The following is a 26,510-nucleotide window of genomic DNA, read 5'->3' on the forward strand; positions in this document are numbered from 1 at the left end:
GGAGGCTTGGGATCCGCCCCTCCCACCGTGAGAAACTCGACTCCTCCCCCCCACCCCAGATGGGAAACACACTATCCAGAGTGGAACAGAGTTATACAGGCCAGGAGGGCCCTTTCTCCTAGTGTATTTAGACTTCCAGAAGGCATTTGACAAGGTGCCACATAAAAGATTATTGCTCAAGATAAAGAATCACGGGATTGGGGGTAATATTCTGGCATGGGTGGAGGATTGGTTATCTAACAGGAAGCAGAGAGTTGGGATAAACGGTTCATTCTCGGACTGGCAACCAGTAGCCAGTGGTGTTCCGCAGGGGTCGGTGCTGGGTCCCCAACTCTTTACAATCTATATTAACGATTTGGAAGAGGGGACCGAGTGCAAAATATCAAAGTTTGCAGATGATACAAAGATGGGAGGGAAAGTAGAAAGTAAAAAAACCTACAAGGGGATATAGACAGACTGGGTGAGTGGGCGGAGATTTGGCAGATGCAATACAATATTGGAAAATGTGAGGTTATGCACTTTGGCAGGAAAAATCAGAGAGCAAGTTATTATCTTAATGGCGAGAAACTGGAAAGTACTGCAGTACAAAGGGATCTGGGGGTCCTAGTGCAAGAAAATCAAAAAGTTAGTATGCAGGTGCAGCAGGTGATCAAGAAGGCCAACGGAATGTTGGCTTTTATTGCTCGGGGGATAGAATATAAAAACAGGGAGGTATTGCTGCAGTTATATAAGGTATTGGTGAGACCGCACCTGGAATACTGCATACAGTTTTGGTGTCCATACTTAAGAAAAGACATACTTGCTCTCGAGGCAGTACAAAGAAGGTTCACTCGGTTAATCCCGGGGATGAGGGGGTGGACATATGAGGAGAGGTTGAGTAGATTGGGACTCTACTCATTGGAGTTCAGAAGAATGAGAGGCGATCTTATTGAAACATATAAGATTGTGAAGGGGCTTGATCGGGTGGATGCGGTAAGGATGTTCCCAAGGATGGGTGAAACTAGAACTAGGGGGCATAATCTTAGAATAAGGGGCTGCTCTTTCAAAACTGAGATGAGGAGAAACTTCTTCACTCAGAGGGTAGTAGGTCTGTGGAATTTGCTGCCCCAGGAAGCTGTGGAAGCTACATCATTAAATAAATTTAAAACAGTAATAGACAGTTTCCTAGAAGTAAAGGGAATTAGGGGTTACGGGGAGCGGGCAGGAAATTGGACATGAATTTAGATTTGAGATTAGGATCAGATCAGCCATGATCTTATTGAACGGCGGAGCAGGCTCGAGGGGCCGATTGGCCTACTCCTGCTCCTATTTCTTATGTTCTTATATTCTTAACCACTGGGGTCCGGTCTCTGTGACACCTGCCGTTGTCTGGTACAGTGCCTGAGTGGCCATCCTTCACGTGTGAGACTAGATAGTGTTGACGAGGCTATTCGACTGCAGGGGCAGCACCGCAGCAAGCCCGATCCCCGTTTCATTGGACGCAGAGGCCCTGGGGCACCGATCACAACTGTAGTGCCACAACTGTCACCCTGGGTGAGATCAGATATCTCAGGCTGGGGATCGAGTCCCTGGGGCTCAGCTGGGGAAGGGTCGCAGGTCTGTGTTCGCACACCACACGACCAGTCCTGGAGCACATTTGTCTCTCTTTGTCTGTCTCTCCATCTCCTTCTCTCTATCTTTATTTCTCCCTCTCTTCCTCTTCTTTCTGTCCATCCATTTATCTCTCTCCCTCTCCGTCTCTTTCCCTGTTGCTAGGCAGACTTTTGTCAGATGAAGACCCCACTTTTGTGTGAATATTTACATTATTCGTTTTGGGAATAAATTTGAATAAATTGAGACATTCTCTTTGTGTGCAGAGTCTGCCCTTCCCCCCTCCACCCTCCCCCCCTCTCCCCTCTCCCTCCCAGTGCACAAAGACTGTGCAGATCTACTAATCTGCAGTTTTCTGCAATAGGTATCGCTCGCTGTAAAAGCCCATTTGCTTGAGGAAAATGGCAGATTTCAGCCAGAGAGTGAACCCCAGAGCAGAAAATATCAAAGCTGTGTAATTGGGGGTTGCCAACTCTGGTTTGAGGTATTCCTGGAGGTTCCATCACATGACATCCTGCCACCAACCGCCTCGCCCGGTCAAACAGCTTTTTTTAAATCTTTCTCCGGTATTTTTAACATGAAAATGAAAAAATAAACGCTATTTATTTTTTTTAACTCCCCCTCTGATTTTTGCTCACAGCAGCGTCCTGGAGATTAATATTTAATGCCCGGAGACTCCAGGAGGGTTGGCGACCCCCAGGGTAACGGGAAACACAGAGCCCAGAACTGTTCAGTAAAAGGATCGAGCTCCGAACCCTCGGCCCCGCTGTTAGTGTCACAACTCCACTCCTGCTCCTTCACTGTGTGATTAGCCTGAGCTTCACATTGTCCCCACAACTCTCCCTGGGTGACAGCCACTCCCTCACCACGGGGGGTATTTTACCATGGGGGAACGTAGCAGTTAAGAAAGAAAGACCTGTATTTCTATCGCACCTTTCACAACCTCAGGACATCCCAAAGCACTTTACAGCCAATGAAGTACTTTTGTAATGTAGAAAATGCAGCAGCCAATTTGTGCACAGTAAGATCCCACAAACAGCAATGTGATAATGACCAGATAATCTGTTTTAGGTATTGGTTGAGGGATAAATATTGGCCAGGACACCAGGGAGAACTCCCCTGCTCTTTGAACATTGTCACGGGATCTTTTACATCCACCCGAGAGGGCAGATGGAGCCTCGGGTCAATGTCTCATCTGAAAGAGGGCACCTTCGACAGTGCAGCACTCCCTCAGTGCAGCACTGGGAGTGTCAGCCTGGAATTCCATGCTCGAATCGCTGGAGTGGGGGTTTGAACCCACAACCTTCTGACTCAAAGGCGAGAGTGCTGCCCACTGAGTCACGGCTGGCACCTTGTTCCAGCGAGGAGTTTCTTTGATCTACTTTCAGAAGAACAACTCCCAGGAGTTACTGTTGTCAAGACCGATCCTGTCCGATACCCATTCCGAGTTAAAACCCACCAACACAAGACTCCGGTATTCACTGGAGTTAAAGCTCTCTCCTATAAAGAGATGTTACACCTGACCATGAGCAGAGAGAGACAACTACCCCTGGACTGTGACCAGAATCCACACTCCGCGCCTTGGTCGCTCAGCTCAAGATGGCACCGGGCATCAGACATCAACGACAACAACAACTTGCATTTATATAGCGCCTTTAACATAATAAAACGTCCCAAGGCGCCTCACAGGAGCGATTATCAAACAGAAGCTAACACTGAGCCACATAAGGAGATATTAGGACAGGTGACCAAAAGCTTGGTCAAAGAGGAAGGTTTTAAGGAGCATCTTAAAGAAGGAGAGAGAGGCGGAGAGGTTTAGGGAGGGAATTCCAGAGCTTAGGGCCGAGGCAGCTGAAGGCACGGCCGCCAATGGTGGGGCGATTAAATTCGGGGGATGCGCAAGAGGCCAGAATTGGAGGAGCGCAGAGATCTTTGGGCTGGAGGAGGTTACAGAGATAGGGAGGGGCAAGGCCATGGAGGGATTTGAAAACAAGGATGAGAATTTTAAAATCGAGGTGTTGCTGGACCGGGAGCCAATGTAGGTCAGTGAGCACAGGGGGTGATGGGTGAACGGGACTCGGTGCGAGTTAGGATACGGGGCAGCAGAGTTTTGGACGACCTCAAGTTTAGTGAGTAACAAATAATGAGATCTTAAGCTAGGCTGATGAGTAAATCAGGCTCAAAACACGACTACGACCCACCAATGCAGCCAAAATATGAGATTCATCTTGATCCCTAAATTTCAAGTAAAAACACTGACAGTGGCAGAAATACGTCAAACATTATAAATACTGTCAGATCTCAGCTCATGTGCTGAATTGTAAACAATTTTACAACACCAAGTTATAGTCCAACAATTTTATTTTTAATCTCACAAGCTTTCGGGGGCTTCCCCCTTCCACACCGCCTGAGGAAGGGGGAAGCCCCCGAAAGCTTGTGGGATTAAAAATAAAATTGTTGGACTATAACTTGGTGTTGTAAAATTGTTTACAATTGTCAACCGCAGTCCATCACCGGCATCTCCACATCATGTGCTGAATAACAGACTCACACCAATTACAGCAACATCGATAACAGAGAAAGCAAAGAGGCACGGACAGCAATCTCAAGGGTCACAAACAGCCAGGCACCACAGGCACTGGCTCTCACTGGGGTACAGTGCCGCAGGCACTGGCTCTCACTGGGGTACAGTGCCGCAGGCACTGGCTCTCACTGGGGTACAGTGCCGCAGGCACTGGCTCTCACTGGGGTACAGTGCCGCAGGCACTGGCTCTCACTGGGGTACAGTGCCGCAGGCACTGGCTCTCACTGGGGTACAGTGCCGCAGGCACTGGCTCTCACTGGGGTACAGTGCCGCAGGCACTGGCTCTCACTGGGGTACAGTGCCGCAGGCACTGGCTCTCACTGGGGTACAGTGCCGCAGGCACTGGCTCTCACTGGGGTACAGTGCCGCAGGCACTGGCTCTCACTGGGGTACAGTGCCGCAGGCACTGGCTCTCACTGGGGTACAGTGCCGCAGGCACTGGCTCTCACTGGGGTACAGTGCCGCAGGCACTGGCTCTCACTGGGGTACAGTGCCGCAGGCACTGGCTCTCACTGGGGTACAGTGCCGCAGGCACTGGCTCTCACTGGGGTACAGTGCCGCAGGCACTGGCTCTCACTGGGGTACAGTGCCGCAGGCACTGGCTCTCACTGGGGTACAGTGCCGCAGGCACTGGCTCTCACTGGGGTACAGTGCCGCAGGCACTGGCTCTCACTGGGGTACAGTGCCGCAGGCACTGGCTCTCACTGGGGTACAGTGCCGCAGGCACTGGCTCTCACTGGGGTACAGTGCCGCAGGCACTGGCTCTCACTGGGGTACAGTGCCGCAGGCACTGGCTCTCACTGGGGTACAGTGCCGCAGGCACTGGCTCTCACTGGGGTACAGTGCCGCAGGCACTGGCTCTCACTGGGGTACAGTGCCGCAGGCACTGGCTCTCACTGGGGTACAGTGCCGCAGGCACTGGCTCTCACTGGGGTACAGTGCCGCAGGCACTGGCTCTCACTGGGGTACAGTGCCGCAGGCACTGGCTCTCACTGGGGTACAGTGCCGCAGGCACTGGCTCTCACTGGGGTACAGTGCCGCAGGCACTGGCTCTCACTGGGGTACAGTTCCGCAGGCACTGACTCTCACTGATTGAATTTAAATGCTCATTTCATCCTTCGTTCGCACGATTTAGGATGTCTGCAACTCTCCTTCCCTCTAATTCACCGACTTGTGACCCCCCCGACCTCTTTCCATCTGTGCCCTGCACAGTCAAAGTTTTTATTAAAAAATTAAGGCCCAGAATTTGCTGGGGAAATCAGGCAGGCCGTTATTCGTGTGTAAATAACGCAGCCGTACGTGGCGAGTTGCAAATTGCCACAAGTTGCCGGGTGATTTACACCCCTCCAGTGTTAGCCTTGCCAAACACAGCACCTCGCCCTCAAATCTCCCCCCCGAGTTTCAGGAAATTGCTGCATTTGCGCAGTAAATAAGCATTAAATTCACCGCAGAAAGTTAGGGCTGGTACTTAACGAGGTATACAGATAGACAAGTAGACAGGCAGACACATAAACAGGTAGAATTTCCATCATTACCGAGGGAGGCGAAAGATCAAAGGACATCTTGAACTAAAAACGAAGGCTTTTAGTTGCCGAGGACTGACCTTACTATCACATGGTGCGTGTTCAGTGGGACGAGTTGGTGAATTATCCGCTCGTTCACGGCCGTAACTTACCCCGTGTAAAGGCTCTGGGCTGTCGGATAGCCCGCACGGCCCAGGGAGCACCAGGGGAGGAGCCTGATTCCAATTTCCCATCATAAGTTGGCTTACACTCCACATAATCGTGGGACCTTTGGCCTTTCAGTCAGCTACTTGGCGTTGCCATGGCAATCCCTATGGCACTGCGTACGTGAGGCCAGGCACACACCCATGCTGCTTCCCCTAACAAACAAGAGGTGCACAGATTTACCTGTCACTCACACAGGCCTCTGGCCTAGTCTTGGACTCTGCTCCCTATATCCCTGGCAACCAGCCAGCTGCAAGGCTCTTTTTTCTACTCTACTTTATCCAAAGTAAATCTACATCTACCCTGTCAAACCCCTTCATAATTTTAAAGACCTCGATCAGGTCACCTCTCAGCCTTCTCTTTTCGAGAGAAAAGAGCCCCAGCCTGTTCAGTCTTTCCCGATAGTTATAAACTCTCAGTTCTGATACCATCCTTCTAAATCTTTTTTGCACCTTCTCCAGTGCCTCTGTATCCTTTCTATAATATGGGGACCATAACTGTTCACAGTTCTCTAAGTGTGGTCTATCCAAGGTTCGGTACAAGTTTAACATAATTTCTCTGCTTTTCAATTCTATTCCTCTGGAAATGGTTCTCGGTGCTTGGTTTGCATATCGGGATAATTCCGAGATTTGGAGCAGATGGGGAAGTGGGGACCGTACATCTCGCACGACACATCTCCCTCACCCTCCGTCATTACAGGATGAGTCTCACTGCTGTCTGACTCCTTCAGTGATACCTATTGCCAATCGTAATAACCCAATAATCTCCCCTCGGGTTACGAGGTGTCGATTGTTGGAGCCCTCGCTCCATCCTGTACCCCAGTGGAATCGTAATCCCCATCATTCCACAGGCACGTCTCCTATCCCAGTAACTCAATCAATGGGCCATTCTTCCTGTACGAGCCCAGTCAGTGAGTGTCGGCAGGGGATTCAATTAGCGGGGATGTGGTGAGCAGCACAGCGAAGCACATCCCCATCTCAATCCCCATCCCCATCCCAATTCCCATCCCCATCCCAATCCCAATCCCCATCTCACTCCCCATCTCAATCCCCATCCCATTCCCCATCCCCATCCCAATCCCAATCCCCATCTCACTCCCCATCTCAATCCCCATCCCATTCCCCATCCCCATCCCCATCCCCATCCCAACGCCCATCCCCATCCCAATCCCCATCTCACTCCCCATCTCAATCCCCATCCCAACGCCCATCCCCATCCCAATCCCGATCCCCCATCCCGATCCCATTTTCATCCTAAGACCACTCACACCCACACCCACACCCACACCCACACCCACACCCACACCCACACCCACACCCACACTCACACTCACACTCACACCCACACTCACACTCACACCCACACCCACACCCACACCCACACTCACACCCACACTCACACCCACACTCACACCCACACTCACACCCACACTCACACCCACACTCACACCCACACTCACACCCACACTCACACCCACACTCACACCCACACCCACACTCACACCCACACCCACACCCACACTCACACCCACACTCACACCCACACTCACACCCACACTCACACCCACACTCACACCCACACTCACACCCACACTCACACCCACACTCACACCCACACTCACACCCACACTCACACCCACACTCACACCCACACTCACACCCACACTCACACCCACACTCACACCCACACTCACACCCACACTCACACCCACACTCACACCCACACTCACACCCACACTCACACCCACACTCACACTCACACCAGCAAGGGCCTGATTCTGTAGCCCAGGAACCCTGGGGTCATTTGTAGGACCCCACTCGCTACCTCGGCTGAAATCAGCTCACTGATCGAAATTGGGTCTTCCTGGTTTCTACGGCCCAATACCAGTGTGTCTAACTCATGCTGTATCTTACTCTGTACCTGCCCTGGGAGTGTTTGATGGGACAGTGTAGAGGGAGCTTTACTCTGTATCTAACCCTGTACCTGCCCTGGGAGTGTTTGATGGGACAGTGTAGAGGGAGCTTTACTCTGTATCTAACCCTGTACCTGCCCTGGGAGTGTTTGATGGGACAGTGTAGAGGGAGCTTTACTCTGTATCTAACCCGTGCTGTACCTGCCCTGGGAGCGTTTGATGGGACAGTGTAGAGGGAGCTTTACTCTGTATCTAACCCGTGCTGTACCTGCCCTGGGAGCGTTTGATGGGACAGTGTAGAGGGAGCTTTACTCTGTATCTAACCCGTGCTGTACCTGCCCGGGGAGTGTTTGTGGCAGCACTCTCACCTCTGAGTCAGAAGGTCATGGGTTCAAGTCCCACTCCAGAGACTTGAGCACAGAATCCAGGCTGACACTCCAGTCCAGTACTGAGGGAGGGCTGTAATGTCGGAGGTGCCGTCTTTCAGATGAGGCGTTAAACCGAGGCCCCGTCTGCCTGTTTAGGTGGACGTAAAAGATCCAACGGCACAATTGGAAGAAGAGCAGGGGCAATCTCCCCGGTGTTCCTGCCAACATTCCTCCCTCAACCCCCAAAAACACATTAACTAGTCATTTATTTGATTGCTGTTTGTGGGACCTTGCTGATACGTTTGTCTACTAAACACAGAAATGACCACAAGTCAGAAGTCATCCATTGGCTGTGAGGTGATTTGGGACATTCTGAGGATGTGAAAGGTGCTATATAAATGCAAGTTCTTTCTAAATATCTCTGCAGCTACCAAAACAAACGCAACTTTTCAATGCATTCTGAGATTGGAAAGGTAGCAGCCAGAATCTATTTACAGCCAGTCCGGACACGCACTGATTCACTCAAACAATGTCAGTTTCAGCGTGCAGACCCTTTAACGTAACCCCCTCGCCCCACCCCCGCTGTCCCACTTATTGTCCTGCCCTGAATTGCGGCCCGCAGTCTGCGTGTCCCAGCAGAGCCGCGCTCGTTTAGGGCAGAAAACCAGGATCAGGGCTGATCCCGCACCGGGGCAAATAGACAGTCCCTTCACCTCCTATCCCACTCACCCTGACACTGGAGGATGGGGTTAACACTGGGTCAAGACATGACACACACAGAGCCAGGCAAACAGCGACGGGATGGTAAGCAGACTGTAGGTCAGCTTGCGACTGAAGTACTGGTGTCGTGTGGAGGGGCTGCTGATCGAAGTCTCTCTACGGAATCAACACAAGAAAGAGATAAAACAGATTAATGGATTCACTTCTTCCAATTTCAAGGGCCGGTCTGTTCTTTGTTTGGATATTTGGGTCCCAACCATCGCATTAATGGTGGTCACACATCATAATTCATGGTGGACACAGACACCTCATTATATTCCAACCAAACTTTCACGTTCAGTCAATCTGTGATTGACCAATAAACCACTTAATATGTTGTCTCTGTGCCCAATAACTCATTTGGTAAATGTCCTGCCCGGTGTGGGACTGAGCTCCAGAGACCAGGAGAGCACCACCTGGTGTGGGACTGTGCACCACGGAGCGGGAGATTACACCGCCCGGTGTGGGACTGAGCTCCAGAGACCAGGACAGCACCACCTGGTGTGGGACTGAGCCCCACGGAGCGGGAGATTACACCGCCCGGTGTGGGACTGAGCTCCAGAGACCAGGAGAGCACCACCTGGTGTGGGACTGAGCCCCACGGAGCGGGAGAGCACCGCCCGGTGTGGGACTGAGCCCCACGGAGTGGGAGAGCACCGCCCGGTGTGGGACTGAGCTCCAGAGACCAGGACAGCACCGCCCGGTGTGGGACTGAGCCCCACGGAGCGGGAGAGCACCGCCCGGTGTGGGACTGAGCTCCAGAGACCAGGACAGCACCGCCCGGTGTGGGACTGAGCCCCACGGAGTGGGAGATTACACCGCCCGGTGTGGGACTGAGCCCCACGGAGTGGGAGATTACACCGCCCGGTGTGGGACTGAGCCCCACGGAGTGGGAGAGCACCGCCCGGTGTGGGACTGAGCCCCACGGAGCGGGAGAGCACCGCCCGGTGTGGGACTGAGCCCCACGGAGCGGGAGAGCACCGCCCGGTGTGGGACTGAGCCCCACGGAGCGGGAGAGCACCGCCCGGTGTGGGACTGAGCCCCACGGGGCTGGGAGTTCCCAGGCTCCATCCCCAGTCTGTGCTGAGTGAGGGGAACATGATTGGATGCACTGCGATGCCTTCTCTCTCCCTCCCCCCACAGAGTCGAATATCTCTCCAACACTGACTGTTGGACAATTGGGTAAGGTACTGGGGCACAGACCCAGCTTCATCCTAATGAAATCCCAGCTATTTCAGCATTTCTAATTTCTTATGTTTTTGCAAGAAATGGAATGACATCATCAAACTGCGACGGAGGAGCACCATTCCAGGACTTGAGCAACTAACCTAAGCTGAGCCTCCAGTGAGGGGAATGCTGCACCTCCGGCAATACCACCCTTCGGATGAGATGTTAAACCGAGGCCCCGTCTGCCCTCTCGGGTGGATGTTAACAATCCCACGACCAGTATTTTGAAGAAGAGCCAGGGAGTTCTCCCCGGTGTCCTGGCCAATATTTATCTCTCAACTAATATCACTAAAAATAATCTGGTAATTTATCTCATTGTGGGATCTTGCTGATTGTCACATTTGCCTACGTTATAACAGAGGCCCCTCAAAAGTAGCTCATTGGCTGTGAAGTGCTTTGGCACGCCATGAAAGTGTGTCACGCTGTTGTATAAATGCACACTCGCTCTCCTCTTCCATTCTGAGCAAATAAAATCATGGAAATCCCCGAGTAACATCGGGGCAAAAAGACAAATGCAATTTTGAAGCCAGTGGGTAATTAAAGTAGAAAATGCTGGAAATCCTCAGCAGATCAAGTTAACGTCGGTGGAGAGAGCGGAGGAGTTAATGTTTCAAATGATGGAGGGTCCATTTGCCTGTTTCTCTCTCCACCAATGCTGCCTGACCTGCTGAGTGGTCCCAATTTAAAGCATCTGCTGTTTTTTTTTTATTGCTTTTAGGTAATTAAAGTCAAATTGGATTTAAGCCCAAGTGAAGTAGGAGAGGAGATTGGAGCCTTCAAAATGGGCTCTTGGCAGAATTGTTCTCGACTCCTTCATGTCTCCCGGGGAATATGGGGGGGGGGGATGAATCTCAGTGTAACACCTCCTGTGCTGATAATGATCGTCACGCAGGGACTTGTGTGCAGCATCATCCTGTGATCCAATGCCCTTCACACTCGCAGCACTCCATATCGAGCTCACTCCAATCACTCAGTTAAAAGAAATATTAACACATCATATTGCAGTAGAGGGGGCTTTATAAAATGCTCTATTCATTTAAATAAAAGGGCATGTCTGGCTGAGTGTCTGAATGTGCTTCCTGGAGACACACAGAGACCAGAAAATGCTCATTTCTGGCCGACACCGAGTTCCCTGATCTCGGTTAGAGTGGTGGAGGAGGAGGGGCTCTACAATCAGACACAGAGCCCCGGGAAGAGAAAAAAAAGGGGGAAAAGATCGAGTCCGGGTCCCGATTGCTAATCCCGTGCATGTCAGTGGACTAACTTCCGTGGGTAGGGTGAGGGGTAAGGAGAGTCCGTTCGGGGTAGACTCATGCCTGGAGATGAAACTTGGAACCAAGTCAGCTCCCCGTGGCAGGCTCGGTAATCAGACACCAGGCAGTCCCACACTTCCCCAGGGGGACTGTCGAAAGAAAAAAAGGACTCCCATTTATATCGCGCCTTTCACGACCTCGGGACGTCCCAAAGCACTTTACAGTCAATGAATTACTTTCAAAGTGTAGCCACTGTCATAATGTAGGAAACGCAGCAGCCACTTTGCACACAGCAAGGTCCCACAAACAGCAACGAGAAATATAATCAGATAATCTGTTGCAGTGATGTTGGTTGAGGGATAAATATTGGTCAAGACAATGTCACCTGTAGATCAGTAGGTACACACTGGCGCACCCTGTGTACACAGCTGTAGAACTGGCCAGGAACCAGAAGATCCCGATACACAAACAACCCTTGTAAATCGCGTCTGCACCCAGTCAGTTCGCTAAACTGCGCTTCTATTAAATCTGCCCCCTCTTGAAAATTAACCCTTCGCAACCCCAGGCCATCCTTCTCACAACTTATTAGACCTCCTCATATCACACTGGGTACCTCAATCAGTGAGGGTTGAAGGAGATGGAAACGACTCCAGCCCCTCCCCCGCGCCCCAGAGCGTCTGCTGTGGGCGGGGTATTTTTAGAGGAGGGGGTAACGTCTAATAAAGGTACAAATTTACTGATACATCTTCCTCGGCATACACCCGCCTCATTCCTCACTCTCAGAACTCCACCGCTGAGACAGTCAAAGACTCCCCAAAACCAAATGTCCCCCAACGAGAGTCAGTGTCTGTGGAACAGTCCCCCAGTGAGAGTCAGTGTGTGTGGAACTGTACCCCAGTGAGAGTCAGTGTGTGTGGAACTGTCCCCCAGTGAGAGTCAGTGTGTGTGGAACTGTACCCCAGTGAGAGTCAGTGTCTGTGGAACTGTCCCCCAGTGAGAGTCAGTGTCTGTGGAACTGTCCCCCAGTGAGAGTCAGTGTGTGTGGAACTGTCCCCCAGTGAGAGTCAGTGTCTGTGGAACTGTCCCCCAGTGAGAGTCAGTGTCTGTGGAACTGTACCCCAGTGAGAGTCAGTGCCTGTGGAACTGTCCCCCAGTGAGAGTCAGTGTGTGTGGAACTGTCCCCCAGTGAGAGTCAGTGTCTGTGGAACTGTCCCCCAGTGAGAGTCAGTGTCTGTGGAACTGTACCCCAGTGAGAGTCAGTGCCTGTGGAACTGTCCCCCAGTGAGAGTCAGTGCCTGTGGAACTGTCCCCCAGTGAGAGTCAGTGTGTGTGGAACTGTACCCCAGTGAGAGTCAGTGTGTGTGGAACTGTCCCCCAGTGAGAGTCAGTGTGTGTGGAACTGTACCCCAGTGAGAGTCAGTGCCTGTGGAACTGTCCCCCAGTGAGAGTCAGTGCCTGTGGAACTGTCCCCCAGTGAGAGTCAGTGTGTGTGGAACTGTACCCCAGTGAGAGTCAGTGTGTGTGGAACTGTCCCCCAGTGAGAGTCAGTGTGTGTGGAACTGTACCCCAGTGAGAGTCAGTGTCTGTGGAACTGTCCCCCAGTGAGAGTCAGTGTCTGTGGAACTGTCCCCCAGTGAGAGTCAGTGTCTGTGGAACTGTACCCCAGTGAGAGTCAGTGCCTGTGGAACTGTCCCCCAGTGAGAGTCAGTGTGTGTGTCAGTGTGTGTGGAACTGTCCCCCAGTGAGAGTCAGTGTCTGTGGAACTGTCCCCCAGTGAGAGTCAGTGTCTGTGGAACTGTCCCCCAGTGAGAGTCAGTGTCTGTGGAACTGTACCCCAGTGAGAGTCAGTGCCTGTGGAACTGTCCCCCAGTGAGAGTCAGTGTCTGTGGAACTGTCCCCCAGTGAGAGTCAGTGCCTGTGGAACTGTCCCCCAGTGAGAGTCAGTGTCTGTGGAACTGTACCCCAGTGAGAGTCAGTGTCTGTGGAACTGTACCCCAGTGAGAGTCAGTGTCTGTGGAACTGTCCCCCAGTGAGAGTCAGTGCCTGTGGAACTGTACCCCAGTGAGAGTCAGTGTGTGTGGAACTGTACCCCAGTGAGAGTCAGTGTCTGTGGAACTGTACCCCAGTGAGAGTCAGTGTGTGTGGAACTGTCCCCCGGTGAGAATCCACATCATCAGGAAAGAGGTGACCTGCTACAGGTTGGCCATTATCCTGTCATCTTATTACGCTGCTGTGACGGGTCAGTGTCAATGCTGGGGGGGGTACGTGATACTCTCGTACAATTTCCTCACGGACAGTAAACCCTGTACCCCAGCACTGCTCCAAGGTACAGATTCACCGACCTGCAACTGTTGCTGACTCTCCAGTGCAATTTATAGACGTGCTGCCTTAGCCTGGCAGCTGTCCCAGGGATACACGTTCTGTACCTTGCTCCGATACATCAGAATAGCCTGAGATATACCTTTCACTGCACCCTGTAACTCCTCCCAGTCTCTCTCCCCCACTGATCAACACGTTACAGAATTCCCGATTCTTTACTTACACCTACTGTTTTCCTGCAGATTTCTGGGTCAAACGAACCTCGCAGGACATTGTTGTACAGCTGGTTTCTGATGAATGGAGGGCGATGTTTCTGGGATGGGGAATGTAAACCCACAGATACCCTCCAGCACTGACCACGGGAACTGAATCTCAAACATTACAACTTTCTGAGGCACCAATTCAAGGTGGAGCAGTGTTCTGGGTCGGTAGGATGTCGATTGGCTGATTTCTTGCATAGATGAATCCCATGTTGATCCCTGCTGTTTACAGTGTCCCCCTCGCCCCTCCCCCCCCAAGCTCCCCACCCCCTCGCCCCTCCCCCCCCCAAGCTCCCCACCCCCTCGCCCCTCCCCCCCCCAAGCTCCCCACCCCCTCGCCCCTCCCCCCCCAAGCTCCCCACCCCCTCGCCCCTCCCCCCCCAAGCTCCCCACCCCCTCGCCCCTCCCCCCCCAAGCTCCCCACCCCCTCGCCCCTCCCCCCCAAGCTCCCCACCCCCTCGCCCCTCCCCCCCAAGCTCCCCACCCCTCGCCCCTCCCCCCCCCCCAAGCTCCCCACCCCCTCGCCCCTCCCACCCAGCCCCCCCCCCCCAAGCTCCCCACCCCCTCGCCCCTCCCCCCCAAGCTCCCCACCCCCTCGCCCCTCCCACCCAGCCCCCCCCAAGCTCCCCACCCCCTCGCCCCTCCCCCCCCAAGCTCCCCACCCCCTCGCCCCTCCCACCCAGCCCCCCCCCCCAAGCTCCCCACCCCCTCGCCCCTCCCACCCAGCCCCCCCCCAAGCTCCCCACCCCCTCGCCCCTCCCAACCAGCCCCCCCCCCCCCAAGCTCCCCACCCCCTCGCCCCTCCCGCTGCTCCCCCACACACACCGCCCATCACCCAGCCCCGCCCACCCAGTCCCCCCGCTCCCCACCCCCTCGCCCCACCCGCTGCTCCCCTCGCCCTTGCCCCCCGCTCCCCACATCCTGCCCATCACCCAGCACCCCCACTCGCCCCACCGCCCGCTCCCCCCGCTCCCCACCCACTCGCCCCGCCCCCTCCGCCCAGCCCCATGCTCCCCATGCCCCTCGCCCCACCCATCACCCAGCACCCCCTCTCCCCACCCCCACCCCACACCCCACCCACCCTGCCCCCACCTCCTGCCCCCCCTGCTCCCCACCCCCTCGCCCCGCCCCCTGCACCTCGTCCTGCAACCCCCAAAGAGGAAAATCTCCTTCTTACAGTACTTGCCAGACGGCGCACACTCCCAGCCCGAGAGGGCAGACGGCGCACACTCCCAGCCCGAGAGGGCAGACGGCGCACACTCCCAGCCCGAGAGGGCAGACGGCGCACACTCCCAGCCCGAGAGGGCAGACGGCGCACACTCCCAGCCCGAGAGGGCAGACGGCGCACACTCCCAGCCCGAGAGGGCAGACGGCGCACACTCCCAGCCCGAGAGGGCAGACGGCGCACACTCCCAGCCCGAGAGGGCAGACGGCGCACACTCCCAGCCCGAGAGGGCAGACGGCGCACACTCCCAGCCCGAGAGACGATTCCCGCGGGCCACTGCCACATTACACAATTTGCACTAGGTTATGAACAGTCCCTTACCACAGAATTTGACGTTTTGTCCTCTCCTCCCTTCCAGCTGGACTGTGATGAAGCCCCTAACAGTCGAATTGCTCATCGACCGTGTAGGTTCACATGTGAAGAATAGTCACTTGGCCAGAATATCAGCGAACACTTAGGTCTGTGGCATCATATCGCAGTCAGAATCAGTGCCTTCAGGGGAGCAGGGAGAACATTTAAGGTCAAATATATCTGTGTACATTACAAAAAAGTTTACTGCTTTAAAGTCCGGTAAGACATGGAGACCTGAGGCATTGCAGAATCAGATATTCAGAGCCTCGAGAATTCAGAACAATGTTGTACGTTTTTCTGCTGCACTTTCAAAGCCCTTGGTTGTTTTTTGCTGGACTCCCATGGGAGGTCTCTGCTTCTGCAGTGTGATGGACCGGGAGAGATCAATCGAACATCAAAATAGCTGCATTACTGAACCCATTAACCTGCACTCAGCACAAAGCACTAACGCATGAGCTCCCCATAGCCCGCAGCCTGAGCAAGCTCTCTCCGACAGGCAGCTGTTCGGGTGGATTTTTTCTTTTAAATTTTGTAATTTACCCGATTGTGAACAGAAGCATCTACATTGAGCAGTGGGTCCATCACTGGAGGCAGGCACGATACAGACCGTACGACATTGGTCCAGTATATAACTGACGAGTAGACTCTCAGGCAGCAACATGAAGATGCCATCTCCAACTGGGGGAAGCACCGTGCCCTAGGGTATGGTATCATGGAATCTTACAGCTCAGAAGGAGGCCATTCGGCCCATCGTGCCTGTGCCGGCTCTTTGAAAGTGCTATCCAATTAGTCCCACTCCCCTGCCCTTTCCCCATGGCCCTGTAATTCTTTTTTCCTTTTTAAGTATTCATCCAATTCCCCTTTTGAAAGTTACTATTGAATCTGCTTCCACCGCCCTTTCAGGCAGTGAATTCCAAGGATGACGTCTTTGGTTCCAAGGTGACACTCCTGGCAATGGGACATTGGAACTGTGCCCATGGCTGGGGTCAGGAGTCTAGTGGTTTACTCATACATTTTATAATGAGCGCTGTACTCATCATAATGTTTGGGAGGAGTCCCCTGGTACCTGCTTAGACTCTCATCAGTTGTTTAATGGCCAAGTGCTGACTATCCTCCTTGGAGCTGGGGGAAAGAGCAGAGGGCCCCCTTTGGTTCTAAGCTGGCACTCCTGGCAATGGGAGATTGGAACTGAGTCACCCCTCCTGTGGCAGGCTTTGCAGTCTCAAGCCGGGCAGGCCGTTCAGTCCAATGAATGGGATCTAGAGATGTAGCCCTGTCGTGCGGGACAGCATTCTTCCCACGTAACTCCAGACAATCCTGAACACCAATGCCCTAACAGGTAGCTGGACTCCTAGCTGGACAAGCAACAGGACGTTTACCAGTGGCCTGTGCTGGTTACTGTGCCATTTCAGCAGGTTAAACAACAACAACTTGCATTTATATAGCACCTTTAACGTAGTAAAACGTCCCAAGGTGCTTCACAGGTGCGATTAGCAAACAAAATCTGACACCGAGCCACATAAGGAGATATTAGGACAAAAGTTTGGTCAAAGAGGTAGGATTTAAGGAGCACCTTAAAGGAGGAGAGAGAGGTAGTGAGACGGAGAGGTTTAGTGAGGGAATTCCAGAGCTTAGGGTCCAGTCAGATAAAGGCACGGCCGCCAATGGTGGAGCGATTAAAATTGGTGATGCAGAAAAGGCAAGAATTGGAGGAGCACAGAGATTGCGGAGGGTTGGAGGTCTAGAGGATGTTACAGAGATAGGGAGGGGCGAGGCCATGGAGGGATTTGAAAACAAGGGTGAAGATTTTAAAATCGAGGCCTTGCTGGACCTCAGCAGTTCCCTTGTACACACTGGCAGGTTCCTAAATCTTGGCTCTGCCAATTTGCGTCTAAGCTCTCTGGATTTAGGCATGTTAGGCCCTACCGAGAGAGAGGGGTGTATATCAGGTAATTGGATGAGATGTTACACCAAGTCCCCTTCTGCCCTCTCAGCTGGACGTAGGAGATCCCATACCCACTATTTCGAAGAAGAGCAGGGAAGTTCTCCCTGGTGTCCTGGGCCAATATTTATCCCTCAATCAACATCACTAAAAAAAACAGATTATCTGGTCATTATCACATTGCTGTTTGTGGGATCTTGCTGTGCACAAATTGGCTGCCACGTTTTGGGACGTCCTGAGGTCGTGAGAGGCGCTGTAGAAATTCAAGTTCCTTCTTTAACCACAGACTGTAACGGAATGCATTCCTCTGTAGTTTTTGGTTTGGAGACTCTCGGATCTGGGGATGGGTATGTGTGTAGCTCACACATCCAGCTGACCAAATTAAAACAGAACCACCAAGTGAAACCAAAGCACCCTGGACAATCTGGCTCACCTCCAGGAGTCTGAGTGTCACTCCCAAGGTGATGTAACCTGCTGGTTTGGCGTCAGTTTACTTTCCCCGGGGGACACTGCAGATCTTGCAATGTTCTCTTTTAATTCACCTGCAGTGTCCCAATTTAGAACGCACTGCATCCACTTAAGGGGCTATTGATGGGACACACAGATTTTGCCCCATCTCTCTCCCTTTGAAAGACACTTGGATTCACGTCTGAATAAACTGGCTTGTGTCTGCTGCCTTTGAACAGTGTACTGTTTTATATTAACGTGACAGGGAAAGCAGGAGCTGCTCCCTCCACTCTCAACCCCTCCTTCCTGTGGGGGGCCTGCACCTACTGACCTTGGTCACTATGTGGAAGAAAACTAATTGTAATAAATACTAATGATCCCCCCCCCCAACAAAACGGACTCCGTTGGTCACTGAGCCACACAGATAACGAACGCCCCCAGTTTCCGCTCAATTGGCAATCAGGGTTCCACAATTATCCTCAGCACCCCCCCCAGATAGGAGATAAAATAAAATCAGGCAGGGCTCCTGTTCCTGACCATTACGCGCTAGCTCCTGCTGCAAAGTGCATGCGTTCCTTGTTTGAGAACTGTTCAGATTCGGCTGCGATGCCTTCCACAGTCAAATAGCCTGCCGAGTGTCTGTCTAGATTTCTCCCCTCATGAAGAGTGGCTGCTTGGTGCGAGATGGCAACACCTTAAAACCTTCCTGAGTTCAAAAACAGGAAGCAGAGAGTATTCGCGAGAGGTGTAATGTCAAGCTGAGAGGTAGGTGTGAACTTAGTTCCCTCAGATGTCAGGGTTGGGACACTTGCTGCTCTTCAAATACACTAAATGACCCGGATGCTGAAATTTAAAGTAAGCTTAGCAAATTTTGTGTAAAATAGGGAGAGCAATAGAGGCAGAGGCTGCAGCAAAAGACAATCTGAAAGATTTAGATCAGTTGTGCAACAAATTAATTTTAAAATGTTGAACACTGGCCAAAAACATTGTGCACCATAAATGTTGCAATTCTTCAAGTGAGAGTCCACTAAGTGAATATCATGAGGTTACTCAACCATGAAAGGCATCACAGCCAAGCCCGATCCCGTCCGCACTTTACAAGAGGGGCCACTGGACAGTGATCGGGAGTGAGGACCCTGCCTGAATTTTCGCTTCTCTAGCACATTCACTCGCATCTCTATTCTGTCTGTCCAGGAAACAGGAGGCTCACAATAACAACTTGCTTTTAATTGTAAACAATTTTACAACACCAAGTTATAGTCCAGCAATTTTATTTTAAATTCACAAGCTTTCGGAGGCTTCCTCCTTCGTCAGGTGAACGATGTGAAAATGAAATCCTCGAAATGAAATCGCATTTATAATTCACAGAACAATGCTTGGTGATTACAGACAGATCACCAAGCATTGTTCTGTGAATTATAAATGCGATTTCATTTCGAGGATTTCATTTCCACATCGTTCACCTGACGAAGGAGGAAGCCTCCGAAAGCTTGTGAATTTAAAATAAAATTGCTGGACTATAACTTGGTGTTGTAAAATTGTTTAAAATTGTCAACCCCAGTCCATCACCGGCATCTCCACATCATAACTTGCTTTTATACAGTGCCTTTAACGTAGTAAAACATCCCAAGTTGCTTCGCAGGAACGATTAGCAAACAAAATTTGACACCGAGCCACATAAGGAGATATTAGGACAGGTGACCAAAAGCTTGGTCAAAGATGTAGGTTTTAAGGAGCGTCTTAAAGGAGGAGAGAGAGGGAGAGAGACGGAGAGGTTTAGGGAGGGAATTCCAGAGCTTAGGGCCGAGGCAGCTGAAGGCACGGCCGCCAATGGTGGAGCGATGGAAATCGGGGATGCGCAAGAGGGCAGAATTAGAGAAGCGCAGAGATCTCGGAGGGTTGTAGTGCTGGAGGAGGTTACAAAGAGAGGGAGGGGCGAGGGTCATGGACGGATTTGAAAACAAGGATGAAAGTTTTAAAATCGAGGTGTTCCCGGACCGGGAGCCAATGTAGGTCAGCGAGCACAGGGGGTGATGGGTGAACGGGACTTGGTGCGAGTTGGGATACGGGCAACAGAGTTTTGGATGAGCTCAAGTTTACGGAGGGTGGAAGATGGGAGGCCGGCCAGGGGAGCATTGGAATAGTCGAGTCTGGAGGTAGCAAAGGCATGGATGAGGGTTTCAGCAGCAGATGAGCTGAGGAAGGGGTGGAGACGGGCAATGTTACAGAGTTGGAAGTAGGCGGCCTTGGCGACGGAGAGGTTATGGGGTCGGAAGCTGAGCACAGGGTCAATTAGGTCGCCGAGGTTGCAGACAGTCTGGTCCAGCTTGAGACAGGGGCCGTGGAGGAGGGCAAAACACAAGCACACTAAACTCCCGCCGCCCCCGACCCGCATATACAAGGCAAGATAAACACAGCTCTGAATTCCCACACACGACAGACTTGTGACTAATCACAGGATGAGATGCTGACCCCATTGTGCACTCCTACGCAGATCTCCAGATACATTCCAGCTACTCTGCAGGTTCAGACTCGACTGCCCATCACGGCTGAAACAGGCACTGACTCGATTACAGTCGCACTCAGCAGCTTTCTCATTCCAGCTTCCTCACAAGTCAAATAAATGTTGAATTGTGTGCACTTTTCAAGACACATGCAGAAGCTTCTGACCCAAGATAATACAAGGGCAGATAGAGCTGGACCCAAGGGTGGGGGGATGGAGTGAGTGGGGGGGAAACTCCATCAGGCAAAACCCACAAAATGTTCAGTGAATGTATTCAGAGATCATCGGTACCTTATAATTCGCTTTTCATTATTCATTCTTGGGATGTGGGTGTCACTGGCATCTGATGCCCACATCCCTCATTACCCTGAGTTAACAGTTTGATACAACTGAGCGGCTTTTTAGGCTGCTACAGAGGGCAGTTAATGGTCAACCGCAAAATACTACAAGGCGATGTAACACTGGACGCTGTGCTCAGCGATCCAACATATTGAGGCTTAACTTGGTCGCACTCTCGCCCGAGTCAGAAGGTCGTGGGTTCAAGTCCCACTCCAGAGACTTCAGCCCATAATCCAGGCTGACGCTCCCAGTGCAGTACTGGGGGAGCGCTGCACTGTCGGAGGGGCAGTACTGAGGGAGCGCTGCACTGTCGGAGGGTCAGTACTGAGGGAGCGCTGCACTGTCGGAGGGGCAGTACTGAGGGAGTGCTGCACTGTCGGAGGGTCAGTACTGAGGGAGTGCTGCACTGTCGGAGGGTCAGTACTGAGGGAGTGCTGCACTGTCGGAGGGGCAGTACTGAGGGAGTGCTGCACTGTCGGAGGGTCAGTACTGGGGGAGCGCTGCACTGTCGGAGGGTCAGTACTGAGGGAGCGCTGCACTGTCGGAGGGGCAGTACTGAGGGAGCGCTGCACTGTCGGAGGGGCAGTACTGAGGGAGTGCTGCACTGTCGGAGGGGCAGTACTGAGGGAGTGCTGCACTGTCGGAGGGGCAGTACTGAGGGAGTGCTGCACTGTCGGAGGGTCAGTACTGAGGGAGTGCTGCACTGTCGGAGGGTCAGTACTGAGGGAGCGCTGCACTGTCGGAGGGTCAGTACTGAGGGAGCGCTGCACTGTCGGAGGGTCAGTACTGAGGGAGCGCTGCACTGTCGGAGGGTCAGTACTGAGGGAGCGCTGCACTGTCGGAGGGTCAGTACTGAGGGAGTGCTGCACTGTCGGAGGGTCAGTACTGAGGGAGTGCTGCACTGTCGGAGGGTCAGTACTGAGGGAGTGCTGCACTGTCGGAGGGGCAGTACTGAGGGAGTGCTGCACTGTCGGAGGTGCCGTATTTCGGATGAGATGTTAAGCCAAGGCCCCATCTGCCCTCTCAGGTGGATGTAAAAGATCCCATGGCCACTATTTCGAAGAAGAGCAGGGGAGTTCTCCCCGGTGTTCTGGCCAATATTTATCCCTCAACCAACATCACTAAAACCAGATTATCTGGTCATTATCACATTGCTGTTTGTGGGACTTTGCTGTGTGCAAATTGGCTGCCTCCAGTCGACCTCTGGGTGACTGGTCCAGTCCCGTCACCACTGGGCGACCGTACGTGTAACCTAGTTGGGTGCAGGACGACGGTGAATGTGACACTGGGGAAAGGTGATGGTCCGACTGTCACGATTTAATCGGAGATTAATTGTTGCCCACAGCCTTGCACAGTTAATATTTAACCTTGTTTTCAGAGGGAGTTCTGATGCTCTCCTATAACTGGGCGACATTTCCTACATTACAACAGTGACTACACTTCAAAAAAAGTGCTAAATTGGCTATAAAGCGCTTTGGGACGTCCTGTGTTCGTGAACGGCGCGATAGAAATACAAGTTCTCTCTTAGGAAATGCACAAGGCGGGTGTCTCTGACACCCTAAAGCCAGCAAAGGTCAGGAGAGGAGGAAACCAGGCCAACAATAAATAATAAGAAAGGAAATTCAGTTTAACCCTGTGACGTACTGAACCTGTGAGAGTTGATGAGCCTGTTCGTCGGTGGGGGGGGTAAAGTTCACCTCCACTAGCCCACTGTTCTCGATCTCTCTGCGGAGTCACGCTGATCACCAATAAACCGTACACATGGGTGTGTCGCCCAGCTATAGGAGAGCATCAGAACTCCCTCGGAAAACAAGGTTAAATATTAACTGTGCAAGGCTGTGGGCAACAATTAATCTCCAATTAAATCGTGACAGTCGGACCATCACCTTTCCCCAGTGTCACATTCACCGTCGTCCTGCACCCAACTAGGTTACACGTACGGTCGCCCAGTGGTGACGGGACTGGACCAGTCATCCAGAGGTTGTGAGTTCAAATCCCACCGCAGCAAGTTGGGAAACTGCAATCTGGTGAAACTGAAATCAGTGAATCTGGTCGTTTGTGACGAGGCACCAGATAAAATCAGCATGAAAGCTGGCAGATTGATCCACTAATGTCCTTCAGGGAAGGGAACCTATCCGGCCTGGGCCTACGTGACTCCTGTCCCCTACGACATGGTTGACTCTTAATGCACTCAGTGGTTGATTCTTAATTGCCCTCTGAAATGGCCAAGCAAGCCACTCAGTTGTAAAATCTCGCTACGAAAAGTCAGAATAAGAATAAAACCGGACGGACCACCCGGCATCGGACCACTAGGCACCGAACACGACAAAGGCAAACCAAGCCCAGTCGACCCTGCAAAGTCCTCCTCACTAGCATCTGGGGACTTGTGGCAAAACTGGGAGAGCTGTCCCACAGACTAGTCAAGCAACAGCCTGACATAGCCATGCTCACAGAATCATATCTTTCAGCCAATGTCCCAGACTCTTCCATCACCATCCCTGGGTATGTCCTGTCCCACCGGCAGGACAGACCCACCAGAGGTGGCGGTACAGTGATATACAGTCAGGAGGGAGTGGCCCTGGGAGTCCTCAACATTGACTCCGGACCCCATGAAATCTCATGGCATCAAGTCAAACATGGGCAAGGAAACCTCCTGCTGATTACCACCTACCGTCCTCCCTCAGTTGATGAATCAGTCCTCCTCCATGTTAAACACCACCTGGAGGAAGCACTGAGGGTAGCAAGGGCACAAAATGTACTCTGGGTGGGGGACTTCAATGTCCATCACCAAGAGTGGCTCAGTAGCACCACTACTGACCGAGCTGGCCGAGTCCTGAAGGACATAGCTGCTAGACTGGGCCTGCAGCAGGTGGTGAGCGAACTAACACGAGGGAAAAACCTACTTGACCTCGTCCTCACCAATCTATCTGTCGCAAATGCATCTGTCCATGACAGTATTGGTAGGAGTGACCACCGCTCAGTCCTTGTGGAGACGAAGTCCCGTCTTCACACTGAGGACACCATCCAACGTGTCGTGTGGCACTATCACCGTGCTAAATGGGATAGATTCAGAACAGATCTAGCAGCTCAAACCTGGGCATCCATGAGGCTCTGTGGGCCATCAGCAGCAGAATTGTATTCCAGCACAATCTGTAACCTCATGGCCCGGCATATTCCTCACTCTACCATTACCACCAAGCCAGGGGATCAACCCTGGCTCAATGAGGAGTGTAGAAGAGCATGCCAGGAGCAGCACCAGGCGTACCTAAAAATGAGGTGCCAACCTGGTGAAGCTACAACTCAGGACGACATGCATGCTAAACAGCGGAAGCAACATACTACAGAGCTAAGCGGTCCTGCCACATCCAGTCGTGAATGGTGGTGGACAATTAAACAACTAACGGGAAGAGGAGGCTCTGTAAACATCCCCATCCTCAATGATGGCGGAGTCCAGCACGTGAGTGCAAAAGACAAGGCTGAAGCGTTTGCAACCATCTTCAGCCAGAAGTGCCGAGTAGATGATCCATCTCGGCCTCCTCCCGATATCCCCACCATCACAGAAGCCAGTCTTCAGCTAATTCGATTCACTCCACATGATATCAAGAAACGGCTGAGTTCCATTCGCAACCCCTCAGATAATGAGGCAGTCCGTGCCCGCATGCAGCAAGACCTGGACAACATCCAGGCTTGGGCTGATAAGTGGCAAGTAACATTCGCGCCAGACAAGTGCCAGGCAATGACCATCTCCAACAAAAGAGAATCTAACCACCTCTCATTACCATCGCCGAATCCCCCACCATCAACATCCTGGTGGTCACCACTGACCAGAAACTTAACTGGACCAGCCACATAAATACTGTGGCTACGAGAGCAGGTCAGAGGCTGGGTATTCTGCAGCGAGTGACTCACCTCCTGACTCCCCAAAGCCTTTCCACCATCCACAAGGCACAAGTCAGGAGTGTGATGGAATACTCTCCACTTGCCTGGATGAGTGCAGCTCCAACAACACTCAAGAAGCTCGACACCATCCAGGACAAAGCAGCCCACTTGATTGGCACCCCATCCACCACCCTAAACATTCACTCCCTTCACCACCGGCGCACTGTGGCTGCAGTGTGTACCATCCGCAGGATGCACTGCAGCAACTCGCCAAGGCTTCTTCGACAGCACCTCCCAAACCCGCGACCTCTACCACCTAGAAGGACAAGGGCAGCAGGCGCATGGGAACAACACCACCTGCACGTTCCCCTCCAAATCACACACCATCCCGACTTGGAAATATATCGCCATTCCTTCATCGTCACTGGGTCAAAATCCTGGAACTCCCTTCCTAACAGCACTGTGGGAGAACCTTCACCACACGGACTGCAGCGGTTCAAGAAGGCGGCTCATCACCACCTTCTCAAGGGCAACTAGGGATGGGCAATAAATGCCGGCCTCGCCAACGATGCCCACATCCCATGAACAAATTTTTAAAAAACTAGGGATGTGCAATAAAAGTGGCCTTGCTGACATCCCAAGAACAAATGTAAAAGAGGTCAGACTATGATAGTAGTAAAGTAATCAAAGGGGCTGAAGGAACGTTGGCCTTTATCGCTAGAGGGCCGGAATACAAAGGGGAGGAAGTGATGCTTCAGTTGTACAGAGCCTCGGTCAGACCCCATCTGGAGTATCGCGTTCAGTTCTGGGTTCTGCACCTCAGGAAGGATCTATTGGCCTTGGGGGTGCTGCGCAGATTCACCAGAATGATCCCGGGGCTAAAAGGGTTAAATTCTGAGGACAGGTTGCACAGACTAGACTTGTGTTCCCTTGAGTTTAGAAGATTGAGGGGTGATCTGATTGAGGTGCTTAAAATGTTGAAACGATTCGATGGGGTAGTTACAGAGAAACTATTTCCTCTGGTGGGGGAGTCAAGAACGAGGGGACTTAAAATTAGAGCCAGGAGTGAAATCAGGAAGCACTTTTCACACAAAGGGGAGTGGAAATCTGGAACTCTCTCCCCAAAAGGCTGTGGATGCTGGGGGTCAATTGAAACTTTCAAGACTGAGATCGATGGGTTTTTGTGAGGTAGGGTATCGAGGGATATGGAGCAAAGGCGGGTAACCAGAGTTGAGGTGCAGATCAGCCATGATCTAATTGAATGGTGGAGCAGGCTCGAGGGGCTGAATGGCCTCCTCCTGTTCCTGTACGTACGAACACAGTGACATTTACAATAAATATGTACCTTTGGACTTTACCAGACTCCTAGGCCCAAATCGATCTGATGCTGTTTCCACACTTGTCTGACTAACTGGGACCTCTCCCGAGAGACTGACCTGTGAGTACATCACTGCAGGGCACCGGGGCACTGGCAATTACCTGATCCTTTTGACATTCGCCCCACCCCGTCTGGATATCAAGGCCCAGTCCCCATCATCATCAGCCTGTACTTGGGTTGCCAACCCTCCAGGATTGACCTGGAGTCTCCAGGAATTGAAGATAAATCTCCAGGACTCTGCTGCGAGCAAAAACCCGGGAGAAAAGTCACTGGGCCGTTAAATAAAATTGTATTTTTTTTTCCATTTTCTTCAAACACTTTCACTTAATAATTATAAAAAATATTGGAGATGGGAAAAACGGGCTGTTTGACTTGGCAGTCAAGATTTATCCAATTGGGTAACAAAGAGTTTGTTCCCTTTCCCATTGGCTGTGGGAAGCGGGGGAG

General features: G+C 52.3%; 1 protein-coding gene across 1 annotated transcript in view; it reads right to left on the reverse strand.

The window, feature by feature from the left end:
* Positions 1–26,510, reverse strand: part of LOC137300231 (trafficking kinesin-binding protein 1-like) — a 78,723-nt gene that overhangs the window by 45,932 nt on the left and 6,281 nt on the right. The window contains exon 2 of the mRNA XM_067969330.1: positions 15,546–15,716. Coding sequence (XP_067825431.1) covers positions 15,546–15,621 — 76 coding nt within the window. The 5' untranslated portion in view covers positions 15,622–15,716. The remainder of the gene's footprint in view (positions 1–15,545; positions 15,717–26,510) is intronic.

This window comes from Heptranchias perlo, chromosome 30 (assembly GCF_035084215.1).
Source record: "Heptranchias perlo isolate sHepPer1 chromosome 30, sHepPer1.hap1, whole genome shotgun sequence".
Taxonomy (NCBI): domain Eukaryota; kingdom Metazoa; phylum Chordata; class Chondrichthyes; order Hexanchiformes; family Hexanchidae; genus Heptranchias; species Heptranchias perlo.